Consider the following 16202-nt stretch of genomic DNA (forward strand, 5'->3'; position numbering starts at 1 on the left):
TTACACATTGCCAGATTACACACTACAGTTCACAGCCCTCTAGTGGCAGAGGGTTGCAGCTTGCACCAGCAAAACAGAAAAGGCAACCTCAATCTGACAGAATTTGGTGCCAGATAAATATTAGCAATAACGGTGTCACATGTTTTCTTTTTGAGAATAAATTAACACCAGCCCACTCACATAGATTTCTGCTGATCTGTCAGCAAATGCACTGTCAGCCAAAAGGTACATACCTTACATTCTTCATGCAGCAATCAGTCCAACACTTAAGAGCATTCTTGATTTTACAAGTCTTACAGATGGGGCTTCAAAATACATTTTCAAGTAGTAGCATAGTCTCTTTGTGTCACAGTTATTCCACCAAGCCCAGAGAATGGATAGTCTTTTAAAGATCAGCTGTTGAACCACTTTCTAGCTTTTCACTGAATTACACATGTACTGCACAGGCAACTATGGAAGAATTTTTCTCATTGTTGCCTGCTGAATGGATAAAGTCCCTGTCACTTTGCTATCTTGGATATGAACACACTTTTATGCAACTTCCTGTTGTCTGTTTTAACACTACTAATTCTTATGGCAAGATCCTCATATGGTCTGTGCCCACTAAATTGTTCCTTCAGAATTCTAAAATAATATTTACTTCGGTATACTAGTTTTATTAATAACCGAAAATATTTTGTGTAAAAAAATACAGGAGCATCAATTTATAAGCTGAAGGAATGAACTGGAGCAGGGCAGACAGACTCATAAATTAAAAAGAAAAAAATTACCACTTGACCTCTAGCATTCGAAGTTTTAAAGACTGCAGTTTCCCATTAAAAACGAGGAAAGAAGAAACACATATAAAGGAAAAATAACTTCCATCCCTGCACCAGGAGAGACAATTCTTTCATGTATCTTGCATCTTCTGTTCCAGGGTGTGGTTTACAGATTACAAAATTTACTTAAATTTATTTCATAGCTTTTAAATTATACACGATTGAATTATTCTCTATTTGTAAGAAAATGATAAATGGGTATCCATGTCACAGTGGAGGTAGCATGCACTCTAGCATAATTATATCTGTAGTGACAAACTACTTGATGTTTGGAAAATATTGTAGGTAAAACAGAAGTTAACAGAAATTATCTTTTCAGAATTTTTTTGTGTCATTTAACATTATGAAACTCAACTATAGCTCAAGAGAATTACTTCTTCCCATATTCTTCTGAAATGTACTTCAGTAGATCTGTCAGTCCCTCAAATTCTGTCCTGCTTTGTGGAGGGTCGTTCTTTGGTATTCTTGGTAAAGCAGACCCCATTTTTTCTCTGAATTCTTGAAGCTAGAACATACAGTTTTACTTAATGTTGTATTTAGCAATGTATTTTACATTACAGACATTGGCTATTTGCTTCTTTCACTGGTTTCATCAGTTCAACAGCCTACTGACAGTAATATGTAACAGTCTGCTCTCTGTTGAACAGAGTTAGGTTCCATATTTTAGATACAATTCTAATGTAACAAAAAGAATACTTACACCACAAAGTTATCACCTAGAACTACTGCTAGAATAATATATCAGTTATCAATTTTACAGTATTGTTTTGACTCAGAATAGTAAAAACCACATAAAATTCAAGATACACAGTTGGAAAATGAACAGACATAACATAGAAACACCATATTTACAGAAGGCAATACAGCCAACATGCTGTGAAAGGAGTTGGAACCCTGTACTGTATAAGAGAACCCAGCCTATAAAATCTGTATTTGCCTGCCCAAAAGTGTGAGCTGTTGTTTCAACTATCATACTGGTTTAGTACACACTTAGACATGCCATTGCAGTCTTCATGTGTGCAATTAACTGAATCTCAGAAAGTTATATAATGAGTCTGCAGGAGGTTAAGTCGTCATCCTGAAGACTCACATGACAAGTGTAGCACAAATTACAACAAAGCTGCAACCAAAGTAAGCTACGACCAATGGTATTGTTTACTGGAAGGTGGCCAACAAAAAAGGATGCTGCTAATCAGACCTAATCTAATATTGTTTGCCCACCTTCAATGATGTGGAAAGTTCCATTTAATGATAGCACATTCTGCCTTAGTGTCAGTGCATCATCAGAGCGAGTATCAAGCACTCGTACCCAAGACCACTTCTGTGTATCATTCCATGGGGGAGGCAAGCCTATCAGAGATCACCACAGTTTGCTGAGGGAATACTAAACAGTACACTGTACTAAACAATGCAGGATAGAGCCACATATTTATCCACTTAATTATTCCTGTTTCTATACCATGGAGATGTGCTCTCCTAGCAGTACAATGAGCATAGAAAAATCTCTCTCATAATCAAACATATTCACCAAGATACATCAACTCTTCAGACCACGACAATCATCAGCCTAGTCACACATTGACAAACACGTGGGACACAGTGGGATCATGTTGTGCATGGTCTGTAATTACAAGTGAAAATAGCACCCAGGAACACTCTCAAGATGATGCACCACACCTTCACACATGATTGTAGCTCAAGGTGGCAATACAAAACAATGAAATGAATTTTTGTCTGTTAATGTATGATTGTGTCACTACAATCATATACAGGGTGATTCACGAAGATATGCAAATATTTTAATATGTTATTCTACAAGTAAAACTAAAGAAAAAAGTCCATATAAACATAGGTCCACATTGTTTACCTACGGAGTTATGGCTAATAAAAGATTTTGCCTGAAATTTAGCAACTTTGCTAATATGAAGCCATCACAAAACTGTACGAGGTTAAAGTAAAGTACGATTTCCATTTATTTTGTTGTTATTGGTCTGGTGAATTTAATAAACATGTCCCAGATGTGTATCTGCAGTAGTTTTCCAGAACATCCAGACAAGTAAAGAAGTAATTTCACAATTTTTTTAAATTTATTAACTACCTGGCCCTATTTGTTTTTTAAATTCCAGACAATTGCACAAAGTTTTCACCAGAGGTTGTAGAAATTTAATTTTGGAAAAATAATGATAACAACATTAACTGAAACTGTATGAATGTGCCAGATAATCTGCATTTATTAATACCATAGCACACGTGAATTCATGTTAAATTTGGTGGATCAAATCAAGTTCAACTGCAAATGTCAGCCACCCGGCGAGGAAGAACGGTTCTAGGCGCTTCAGTCAGGATCCGCGCGACCGCTATGGTCGCAGGTTCGAATCCTGCCTCGGGCATGGATGTGTGTGATGTCCTTAGGTTAGTTAGGTTTAAGTAGTTCTAGGGGACTGATGACCTCAGATGTTAAGTCCCATAGTGCTCAGAGCTATTTTAACCGTTTTTTTTGCAACTGTCAGTTCACAACCTACTATCATTACAAAACAAAGCTTTCGTTTTGAACAAATATGAATTGAAGAGAAATAAATAATATAGAAATCATTATTAACACAAACATTGTTAAATAATTAAGTGAATACAGTACATTTACGCTGCTGAAGCTTGAAATAACAGCGGGGGAGGGGGCAGGGAGAAGAGGAAAGAACAGGCAGGTGCATTGCAGGATGGAAGAGATGTGTAGTACCGGAGCCAGGGGGCTTCAATAATGAAGGATATATTTAGGGAGAATACTCACTTTCGCAATTCAGAAAAGCTGCTGCTTGTAGGAAGAACCCAGATGGCACAGATTGTGAACTATTCTTTTAAGTAAAGAACACTGTGTTGGATGGCATGTTTAGCAACTGGGTAATCCAGCTGTTTCTTTGCCACAGTTTTGCTGTTGCCATTCATATGTGTAGGCAACTTGTTAGTTGTCTTGCCCACATAAAAAGCGGCACAATGGTGGTAGCTTATTTGGTAGATTACATGGCTGCTTTCACAGGTAGCCCTGCCTCTGATGGGTTAGGAGATGCCTTTGACAGGACAGGAGTAGGTGGTAATGGGAGAGTCTATGGGATACATCTTCCCTCTATGCCTATTGCAAGGATATGAGCCACAAGGCAAGGGGTTAGGAGCAGGTACGGAGTACGGATCACTGTGGTTATGAACTGCAGGAATTACATGCCTGAGAGACTCCACCAGCTGTTAGATATGCCAGTTACAAATCCTGCCTCAGTGACTCCACTGCTGAAATCCAGCAGGATCTCCAGTTCCTCAAATGCTTAAAACCATCCCAGAAACTTTCCCTTGAGTCTACCTTTCTCCTCAGCCCTACCCATTACCCTCACTCCTACATGCTACATGCTTCTTAAAGTTTGTAAAACCAACCAGGTAGGACACTCCATCGTGACTGGTTACTGTGCCACCATAGAAAGAATCACTGCTCTTGTGGACCCATTGCCTACCCTCCTAAGTAAAACACAATCCTGTTCCTTTACCATCTGGAGCCCTGCTTGTCACTGATGATGCCACCTCCCTCCGCATTAAAATCTCCAGTGTCCACGGCCTTGCTGCTGCTGAACACTACCTTCCCCAATGTCTGATTGACTCCAAACTCACATCCTCCTTCTTGGTCACCATGACCTCTATATATTCACTCACAATTACTTCTCCTTTGAGGGCATCACATACAAACAAATAGTGATACAGCAACATGCAACTGCATTGCACCTTCCTAACCACCTAGAATGCCAAATCCCTCATCTGGTTCAAATCCATTGATGATTCTTTGTGAAGACACCTCATCCACATTTCTCCAGAATCTCAAAACCTTTTCCCCCAATTGCTTTATCTGGTCCTCTTCAACCCAACAAGCCACCTTCCTCAATGTTGACCTTCACCTCAAGAATTATTACATCAGCACCTCTATTCACATCAAACCTACCAACAACCAACAGTACTTCCATTTCAATAACTGCCACCTATTCCATACCAAGAACACCCTTCTGTAGAGGCTAACCCCCTATGGTTGTTGCATCTATGGAAATGAGCAGTCCGTGACTAAATACGCCAAGCTTCTCACTGGTACCTCCAGTCACATATCATCTCCCCCCCCCCCCCCCAACACACACACACACACACACACACACACACACACACACACACACACACACACACACACACACCATCAGGACACAAATGAGCACTCTTCTCATAATTCAGTGCCACCCAGGACTGGAGAAACTGAATCACATTATCCATGAGGGTTTTGACCATCTCTCATCATGCCCTGAAATGATGAATATCCTCGCCACCCTTTCCACAATAGTAATCTGTCACCCACCGAATATCCTTGTCCATCCCTACTCCAACTCTGCTCCCAACCCTTTGCTTATGGCTCAAATCGCTGCAACAGACCTACATCCAAGACCTGTCCCATACACCCTCCTACTAGTACCTACCCCATCAACGGCAGGGCCACTTGTGAAAGCAGCCTTGTGATCTACCATCTAAGCTACAACTACTGTGCCACTTCCTACATGGTCAACTGTGGCTAAGAGATGCCTGGATAACACAATTGCTGAACTAGCTGCCCAACACGATGTGATTCACTTTAATTTTGAGCTGGGCCTCAGTGCTTTGAGAAAGTGGCCATGTGTGTGTTAGTTGTGTTTGTGTGAATGAGTGTGTGTTTTCTGCTTTACACACACACACACACACACACACACACACACACACACACACACATACTCACTCTGATGAGACAAAATACTATGATCAAACAATGGAAACTCTAGTTTGGGATAACAACAATATTAAGAATAGGATAGATCGCTACTCACTGCAAAGATGACCCACTGAGTTGCAGACAGGCACAATGAAAAGATTGCTATCAGCCAAAGCCTTCCTTGGAAAAGAAAACATTCAAACAGGCAAGCACACCTCATACACACTCAGCTGCCATCACTGGCAGCTCCAAGTAGACATTATGACCAGTGCACATGGCTTGAATGAATGCTGCACAGTGATGTTATGGGCACATGACTTGCTGAAGGAAGTGGAGCAAAGGAAGGACCATGCTAGCCATGATATGGGCTGCAAATGGGGAAATACATAGGCATGCGACTTTGACAAAGGGCAGATTTTTATGGTTAGTGTCTACAAACAAGACTTTTAAAAACGGCTAATGGCTCTGAGCATTATGGGACTTAACTTCTAAGGTCATCAGTCCCCTAGAACTTAGAACTACCTAAACCTAACTAACCTAAGGACATCACACACATCTATGCCCGAGGCAGGATAAGAACCTGTGACCGTAGCGGTTGCGCAGTTTCAGACTGTAGCACCTAGAACCGCTCGGCCACCCCAGCCAGCTAAAAAACAGCTAATCTGGTTGGTTGTTCATGTGCTACTGTTTTAAGCATCTATGGAAATGATTGAAGTATGGTGAAACTGTAAGTAAGAGACAAGATGTTGGACATCTGAAACTCATCACAGAATCTGGAGATCACGGACTTGCTCACTATAAAAGGCAGGATGGGCAGCGATCTAAGGCAGATTCAATGACAGAGTACAATGCGCATGCAGGCACAAGTGTTTGGAGCTCACCATACAGCACACACTCTTGAGCATGGTGCTCCGCATAAAACATCTACAGGTCCCAAGTTCGATGGGGAAAATCTGTGTGTATACCGAAAGGATAAGTTAATAAGAAATTGAGGTGGTGTGTTTATCACAGTAGACAAAAAACCCAATTCCAATGAGAAAGAAATAGAAGCATGCCAGTTTGTTTGGGTAATGCACAGTATTAAAGGTGGACATAAACTTATAACTAGAGTCTCCTACTAACAAGGGAACCTCCCCATCGCACCCCTCTCAGATTTAGTTATAAGTTGGCGCAGTGGATAGGCCTTGAAAAACTGAACACAGATCAATCGAGAAAACAGGAAGAAGTTGTGTGGAACTATGAAAAAAAAATAAGTAAAATATGCAAACTGAGTAGTCCATGCCAAATATATGCAACATCAAGGAGAATGCGGGCTCAGGAGTGCCGTGGTCTTGTGGTTAGCGTGAGCAGCTGTGGAACGAGAGGACCTTGGTTCAAGTCTTCCCTCGACTGAAAATTTTAATTTTTTATTTTCGCAAAGTTATGATCTGTCCGTTCGTTCATTGACGTCTCTGTTCACTGTAATAAGTTTAGTGTCTATGTTTTGCGACCGCACCGCAAAACCGTGCGATTAGTAGACAAAAGGACGTGCCTCTCCAATGGGAACCGAAAACATTTGATCGCAAGGTCATAGGTTAACCGATTCCTTCACAGGAAAACACGTCTGATATATTCTATACGACACATGACAGGAATATGTTGTCGAGCCACCTAATTTGTAAACTTGGCGAATGGGTAAAAAGATTCTTCTACCTTGCCCAATTTAGGTTTTCTTGTGGATGTGATAATCACTCCCAAAAAAGTGATGAAATCACAAGTTTGTCTCATAAACTGCAACAAATGAATGCAACAGTTTCACAGCCGCACAGTTTTCCCTGTGCTCTGTCAAAACATATGTTTTTAACGTTTTCAAATTTTTCCGTGTGTACACCGTCAAATCCTGCATATGTCCAAGCAAATCTGAACATGTCCTGGAACTTTGGAGAGCGAAGTTGATTGTGTGTGTGTCTGAACTTTGATAATTGTCTGAAAATAAAAAATTAAAATATTCGCTCGAGGGAAGACTTGAACCAACGACCTCTCGTACGATAGCTGCTCACGCTAACCACAGGACCACAGCGCTACGCAGCTTGCACTGTCCTTAATGTTGCCTATCATGAGCATGGACTACTCAGTTTGTATATTTTGCTTTTTTTTTCATTGTTCCACACAACTTCTTCCTGTTTTCTCGATTGATCTGTGTTCAGTTTCTCAAGGCCTATCCACTGTGCCAACTTATAACTAAATCTGAGGGGTGTGCGATGGGGAGGTTCCCTTGTAAGCACCACTCACCTACCAATGTAACTGAGAACTTTAGAGAAAAACTCAGCTCATTAGTACGTTCCCCTCCTCCAAAAATCAACTGGAATATTTTTAAGTTTTTTTAGTGGTGTGCATGACAAAATGTCCTGAGAAACGTTACTAAATGCCTTCTCTAGAACAGATATTTTTGAACCGCACTCATGACCGAAATGCATTGGATCTAATGGCAAAAATTAAACCTAACCTATTTGAGAATATCCACACTCAAACTAGTATCAGTGACCATGAGGCAGTTGTAACAACAATGATTACCAAAATGAAAAGGACAACTGTAACAAGCAGCAACATTTATTTGTTAATTGAACTACACAGATACAGCAATGTCGTATCTCAATGAGGAACTTTAAACTTTTAGCCCAGGACAGGAGCATGTAGCGGAACTTTGGCTCAAGTTTAGAAGAATAGCTGACTGTGCACAGTTCATGTTGGGAGAGACCCTTCATGGTATGTACTCACTGTAAATAAACTTCCAAAGAAACAGAGACTACTGAATAATATATGTAAAACGAAGTATGGCACTATAGATAGAGAGATATGAAGTGAAATGCATCTGGCTGTGAAGAGGGAAATGCATGAGTCTTTCAACACTTGCCATAGGAAAACGTATTGAAAGACCGTACACAAAACCAAAAGAAATTCTGGTTGTATGTAAACGCTGCTAGTAGCACTACAGTTAGTATCTAGACACTCATGGACAAGACAGGAACTGAAACTGAGAGTCACAAAGCAGAAGCAGAAATGCTTAACTCCATTTTTAAAAGTTCCTTTACAAAGGGAAACACAGAAGTATTGCCCCAATTTGATTCTCATACCACTGAAAAGATGAGTGAAATAGATATTAGTTGCACTGGCACTGGAAACAGCTGAAATAATTAAAACTGAACAAAGCTCCAGGGCCTGATGATATCCTTATTAGATTCTATACCCAATTTGCAGTTGAATTAGCCATTGGTTTAGTCACAATCTACCACAGATCCCTCTTGCCCAACAGCTGAAAAAAAGCACAAGTCACACCTGTGATCAAGAACAGTAGCATATGTGATCCACAAAACTACCACACGATGCCCTTGATATCTATTTCTTGTAGAATCTTATGACATACTCAGAGCTTAAACGTAATGAGATATCTCAAATAGAATGACTTTAATCAAGCAATGGAATCTCCAGATAGGAACATCAACAATGTAGGAAATGATAGATTGCTGCTTACTGTAAAGATGGCATGTTGAGTTGCAGACACACACAACTAAAAGACGCTTACCCAAAGCTTTTGGCCACAGCCTCCATCACAAAAAGAAAAACCCACATAATTCATTTACACAAGCAAAGACTGTGGCAGAAAGCTTCGTTTAAGCGTCTTTTAATTGTGCCTGTCTGCAATTTATCGTGTCATCTTTCCAGTAAGCAGCAATCTGTCTTTTCCTACTTTGTTGATAGAAGGACTGTATGAATGCCAACTACCATTGATTCCAGACACATCAATCACGTGAGACCCAGCTCAGAAATCATGGCAGTCAGGTATATGCAGTGTTTCTTAACATCGGAAATGCATTTGCCTCTGTGTCACACATACACTTATTATGGAATGTATGTTCATATGGGCTATCAAACACCATCTGCTACAGGGTGGAGGATTTCTTGGTGGGGAGAACACAGCATGTTATCTCAGCTGGAGATTCATCAATGGATGTAAAGGGACTTCAATTGTGCCCCAGGGAAGTGTGTTAGGACCCTTAGTGTTCATGCTGTATATTAATAATCTTTCAGACAAAATTAATAGTAACTTCAGGCTTTTCACACATGGTGCAGTTATCTGAAAAAAGGTGCACAAATTTTTAATTATGATAAGATTTCAAAGTGGTGCAAAGATTAGCAATTTACTTTACATGTTTAGAAATGTAAAATTTTGCATGTAACAAAATGAAAAAACAGTATCCTATGACTAAAATATCAATGAGTGGCAATTGGAAACAGTCAACTCATACAAGTATACCTGGGTGCAACACTTTTGTATGGATTCGAAATAGGACGATCACATAGGCTCAGTTGTAGGTAAAGCAAGTGAAGATTGTGGTTCTTTGGCAGAATACTGAGTAAATGTAATCAGTGTACACAGGAGATAGCTAACAAATAATTCGTGTGACCCATTCTAGAATATTGCTTAAGTGTGTGGGACCTGTACCAAATAAGACAAACATATACGGAGAAGGGCAGCATGAATGGTCATAGGTTTTTTGACCCATGGGAGACTGTTATGGAGATGATGAAAGAACTCAACTCTGCAGATTACTGAAGATAGTCACAAGCTATCCTACAACAGCTTACTCAGAAAGTTTCTAGATCCAACTTTTGAGTGATGAATCTAGGAATATACTACAGCCTCCTATGTATCACTCCGATAGGAATCACCAACAATATTAGACCAGTTACGATGCACGCAGAGGTATTCTTGCCATACTCCATACATGAATAGAATGGGAAAAAACCCTACTAACTGGCTGAGTTGTAAGTACCTTCTGCCATTCACTTCCTAGTGGTTTGCAGAGTACAGATGTAGAATGATACCGTCAATTATGATTACAGTCATCATGGATTATCAAGATTGGACTGCAGATCAGTGGAAACATGTTACTGGTCAGATGAATCAATTTTCTTGTTACGCCAGGTTGATTGTTGCATTTGGATATGCCATCATCTAGGCAAATGGCTGGTCAAAACATGTACCATGTCATAGCTCCAAATTTATATGCCAATCAGCTGTTACTTTATTAAGGGAAAGATGTATGCCACAAAATCACTAAGCTTAAACCACTTCAGTGTGAAATATCATATTAACAACTTTAACTGTAAATACTACAGATCTAGTTTATATAGTTGCAAAAAATTTAAAATGTTGAACAATGAATATTAACATACATGAGGCTTACCTCTGACAAAATCTTATTTACCTATTTAATTTGCTTTAGTTAACATTTTTTGTTATTCTTACAATTTCCACTAAAACTGCTAAAAACTGTAACCCTAAAACAGCTTATGATTTTACTTTGATCGAATCATTACTGATGTGTGCAAGCCAAGGATATTTCTTTTCTCATCTTAAACACACAAGTCTTTTAACTAGCTTAGGAGGTGGATTACACACCATTACTTCAATGTTAATTGTATCTGAACAACAACCAACTAATATTCGGTGTCAAGCATTTATGACTGACAAGTATTATCTATGCTTAACTGCCACTGGTTCAGAGCTGCAGTAATATTGGCTCATTTTAAAAAACAAACGCTGTTCATTGTCACTGCAACTTTTCAAACTTCATTGTGACTTGTGTTATAGTTTAAAAATGGCAAATTAAAATGCATTGCCTAATAATAAGTAAGTAATGTGATGTACAATACCTAGAGTCTGAAGTGTTATAAGACCAATTCATCCTTCGATACATCAATCAACGAGATATAGGTCTTATTTATTTATTTTATTTTCCATGTCTAGTTATGTAGGACTAAACTGAGGAGCAAATCTCTGAGGTCACGGAACGTGTCAGTACATGAAATTACAACATAAAAGTAATGACCAATAAATTAAAATGTTTATGAACCCAAAAAGAGACAAGGCATAAGTTTACGTAAATGCAATCGACGATATAACACAAGAATCAGCTTACTTATTCCAGGAACTCTTCAACAGAATAGAAAGAGTGAACCATGAGCAAATTCTTCAGTTTTAATTTGAAAGCATGTGGATTAATGCTAAGATTTTTGAATTCTTGTGGTAGCTTATAGAAAATGGATGCAGCAGTATACTGCACACCTTTCTGCACAAGAGTCGAGGAAGCACAATCCAAATGCATATTGGGTTTCTGGCTAATATTAACTGAATGAAAGCTGCTAATTCTTGGGACTACGCAGATATTGTTAACAAGAAACAACAGTATAGATTATGTATATTGAGAGGCCAATGTTAGAGTACCCAGATTAATGAACAGGGGTCGACAAGAGGTTCACGAACTTAAACCTCTTATTGCCCAAACTGCCCATTTCTGAGCCAAAAATATCCTTCCCATTGTGTGAAATTAAAACATCAGGTTTTGGTGAATTGTGTGTTAGAAAATGTAAAAAGTAAGTCTTACTGTGATTTAACATTAATTTATTTTCTACAAGCCACGAACTACTATAATGAACTGCACTATTTGAAACTGTGTCAATGTTGCACACTACATCCTTTGCTACCAAGCTAGTGACATCAGCAAACAGCAATATTTTAGAATCACCTGTAATATTAGAGCACATACCATTTATATAAACAAGGAACTGGAGGGGCCCTAGCATTGATCCCTCGGGCACCCCTCATTTGATTGTGCCCCACTCAGACTCCCATCATAGCCATTCTCAACACTGTGGTTAATGATCTTTTGCTGGTTGTTGTTAAAGTAAGAGATGAACCAATTGTGAGCTACTCCCCGTATTCCATAATGGTCTAACTTTTGGAGCAATATTTTGTGATCAACACAATCAAATGCATTAGTTAAAAAAAAATGTACCTAGTGATTGAAAACCTTCATTTAAGCCATCCAGTATCTCACAGAGAAAAAAGAATATAGCATTTTCAGTTGTTAAACCACTTCTAAAACTGAATTGTACATTTGATAGCAAATTATGTGAAATAAAATGATCACTTATCCTTACATACACAGCCTTTTCAATAGCTTTAGCATACACTGATGGCATAGAAATAGGTCTAAAATTGTCTACATTATACCTTTCTTTGTTTTTATAAAGTGACTTTACTACCGAGTAATTTAATCGTTCAGGAAACTGACTATTCTTAAAGGAAAAATTACAAAAATGGCTAAGTATATGGCTAATGTGTGCAGCACAGCACTTTAATATTCTTCTAGGTACTCCATCATATCCATGAGAGTCCTTAGTCTTCAGTGATTTAATTATTAGCTAGATTTCTCCCTTGTCCGGATCACAAAGAAGTATTTCAGACACCAGCCTTTGGAAAGGCATTTTCAAAAGAGTTCTATGATTCTAGAAACTAAGTTTTTATTAGTTCACCAGCAATTCTCAAAAAGTGATTGTTACATACTATATCTGATGTATGAGAAACAGAAATATTTTTACTACAAACTGACTTTATACTGTCAACCTTGTGCTGCTGACAAGACACTTACTTCATGACTGACCATATGGCTTTAACTTTATCCTATGACTTAGTTATTCTATCTGTGCACCACATTCTCTTTGCCTTCCCAATAACATTTTTAAGCACCTTACTGTTTGTAATGGCTGTTGTAGCTTGATTGTGACTACTTCTAATATTTGATGTAATTCCCACTTTCTTCTACATGATATCTTTATCCCACTACTCAGCCACCCAGGATGCCTTTTGCTGCTAGTAACCTGTTTAGAACGTTCTAATAGAAAGCAACTTTCAAAGAGCATGAGAAATGTGTTAAGGAAAGCATGATATTTGTCATCTATGCTTTTGGCACTATAAACATCTTGCCATTCTTGTTCCTTAATGAGGTTTAAAAAACTCTCTACTGCTGTTGGATTAGCTTTTCTACATAGTTTGTAATTATATATAACAGCTGTTTGAATACAAAAACCTTTTAGTGTTAAAATTTGTGCATCATGGTCTGAAAGGCCATTCACCATTTTATTAACTGATAGCCCATCCATTAATGAAGAATGAAAAAATATTGTCTATGGCTGTGCTACTGTTCCCCTGAACCTGGTTGGAAAAAACACAGAATTTAGCAGATCATCCAACATCCTTTTTCTTGCACAATCACATACAAAATTAATATTGAAGTCACCACATTTAACTAATTTTTGGCACTTCCCATAAACAACAATTATTAGAATCTTAGATTCACTAAATTCAACTGCCCCTGCACAACATTCAAATACCTGTTCAGTGCAGTGCTGTGATATGTCTACGGACTCAAATGGAATACTAGTTTTTACATAAATGGCAACTCCCCCACTCCACAAAGGACTCCTTAAAAACAGCCAGCTAATCTTTATCCTGGTAAAGGAAGCCTCTGAATTGCCAAATTATTTAAGTGGTGCTCCAACATACCAATAATTTCACAGAGTCAACATCTATAGGCAGTTCACTAACTTTATCTCTAATACCTCTTATATTTTGATGAAATATGCTAATTCCTTTACTACTTGGATATCTCGCCTCCTTTGAAGGTGATTCCTTTGTTAGAGGGATTCCTTTGTTAGAGAGACTTCATTTAAGCAACGATACTTATCAGCTGATTTCAATCTAAAAAAGGTGCAGCTCTAACACCAACTGCTACAGGAATTTTCCCACGAGTGATCCCACCACTGCCCACTACACTATCACCTATAAGCTTTGCCAGCCTCCCTTCCCATATATATTGGGGTGCAGGCCATGCCTAGTGAAACCTGATATATTGATAGACTCAACTGGCACCACTGCAGTGTGAGCCATACACTCCACCATCAGTGCCTTCTCCAGCCCTATGTTAACACACCTGACAGCTGCATTAAGATGAGGCTGATCATGATACAAACAGTTTCATGAAGTGCACATTAGTGCCACCAGTTTGAGTAGCTATCTTTACCAGACCACCACCTACATTGTACTCCCTGTCCCTATCAAGACTATTTTCTGCACCACCTACAATCACTACCTGATCCTCTTTCGTGAAACTCCTACATAACCCCTATGTTGTCAGTTATCTGAGCCAACCCTGTACTAGGCTTCGCAATGCTGGTGACCTGGTACCCATTCCCCAATACTTCCTGTAACTGCTGGCCCACACCTTTGCCATACGAACTACCTTGCAGCAGAACGTTCTTCTTTCAGTTAGAATTTGCAACTGACTTAGGCTCCCTATCTGCTGAGGACTGCTGCATGTTTCCTACACGTACAGCTACACCCTCAGCTAGAAGCATTGGTGTAAATTCAAGTGAGTTGCAAGAGTAAGATAAATTAGCAGCAAACTAGTAAATATAGGATTTTACCATTCCTAAAAGCGATGACATCTTTCAATAGTATAACTGTCTCTATACCGAGGCCAGTATTATATTACAGTGGTTTGAGAAGCATGGAGCCAGGTTTTTACCCACAAGCCGCTGGTCCCTAGTTCACAGGAATTATGTAAACTGTGAGTAGGCACATACCTCAAAGAACCCTGCCAAGAACTTGTTGAATCTATTGCAAATAGAACTGCTGCTGTACCAAAGGTGGTTGTAATGTTTTGGCTTGTCAGTGTACATTATTAAACAGGCATTTACCATTCATTCAGACCACTAGGAGGTATACTGGTTGTTTAGTATTGCAATTCATTATTTGAAAAAGATATTTGTAACTAACTTTCCATCAAAAATTAAGTGAATGCTAGGTTAAGGTTAACAGGAATAAAGTGTTGCAGATCTCATGAGGACTGAATTTCGATACTGATACTTCCTTTCTTGCACAGTGCTTAAATCATTTGTCATTTTACACTTTCCTCGTATTTCATGCAACAAAGTCAACATACCCATAGCAAGTCCTGCACAGTTGTAATCATTGCTTGTTCTAATGTATGTTTAATGGTGCTAACAGTGCAAGTATAGTGAGGTGCAAAACTTAAGGACGAAAGTAATTTTTGCATGAAGTGTCACTGCCAAGTAACATAGCTCAATGAAACTTGGCTGTACATAGAAAGAACTGCTACAGTGTAGTACAGAAGGCAACTGGGGGAAAAAATAAAAAACCACTCCTCACGCTGGCCACTAGATTGCATGTGGGAATGGAGTGAAATGTCACAATCACGGCTGACCGGATAGTGTACTGTGTTCAAAGATTTGGAGGTTAGTATGACTGTGCAACATTTTGCCTTCACACACTGTAAATGTAGACTATCGAAACAATCCTATTTGACAAAGTTCCTAGGTGTACTGTGTGTTCTCACCTCTCACTATACAAGGGTACACCCAGCACTATCAAACATGCTTTTGTGGTCCAAGTGTTATGGTGTGGGGAGGCACAATGTTGCAAAGGACGTACTGACCTCCAAATCTTGTAACACGGTACACTCATCAGCCAAAGTTATTTTGACACTGTACTTCTTTCCCATGTGTGTCTTTTCAGGGGTGCATTCTGTACTGACTTCACTTTTTTGGATGACAAGTGTGAACACATACAACAGTGCAGATGGAGGAGCTTTCGGAACATGAGCATATTTGGTGAATGGACTGGCCCACACGTTCCCGTGACTTAATGCCATCGAGCAGTGTGGAATGTGTTGGAGAGTCATACTGCAGCACGTCCACACGCACCACCGACTATCCAGTAGTTG

At 39.1% G+C, this 16202-nt stretch overlaps 1 protein-coding gene across 1 annotated transcript in view; it reads right to left on the reverse strand.

The window, feature by feature from the left end:
- Window positions 1-931: 931 nt before the first annotated feature.
- LOC124711148 (transmembrane protein 242) overlaps window positions 932-16202 on the reverse strand; it is a 38158-nt gene continuing 22887 nt past the window's right edge. The window contains exon 3 of the mRNA XM_047241047.1: window positions 932-1323. Coding sequence (XP_047097003.1) covers window positions 1189-1323 — 135 coding nt within the window. The 3' untranslated portion in view covers window positions 932-1188. The remainder of the gene's footprint in view (window positions 1324-16202) is intronic.

The sequence above is a fragment of the Schistocerca piceifrons genome, chromosome 8, assembly GCF_021461385.2.
Source record: "Schistocerca piceifrons isolate TAMUIC-IGC-003096 chromosome 8, iqSchPice1.1, whole genome shotgun sequence".
Lineage (NCBI taxonomy): Eukaryota > Metazoa > Arthropoda > Insecta > Orthoptera > Acrididae > Schistocerca > Schistocerca piceifrons.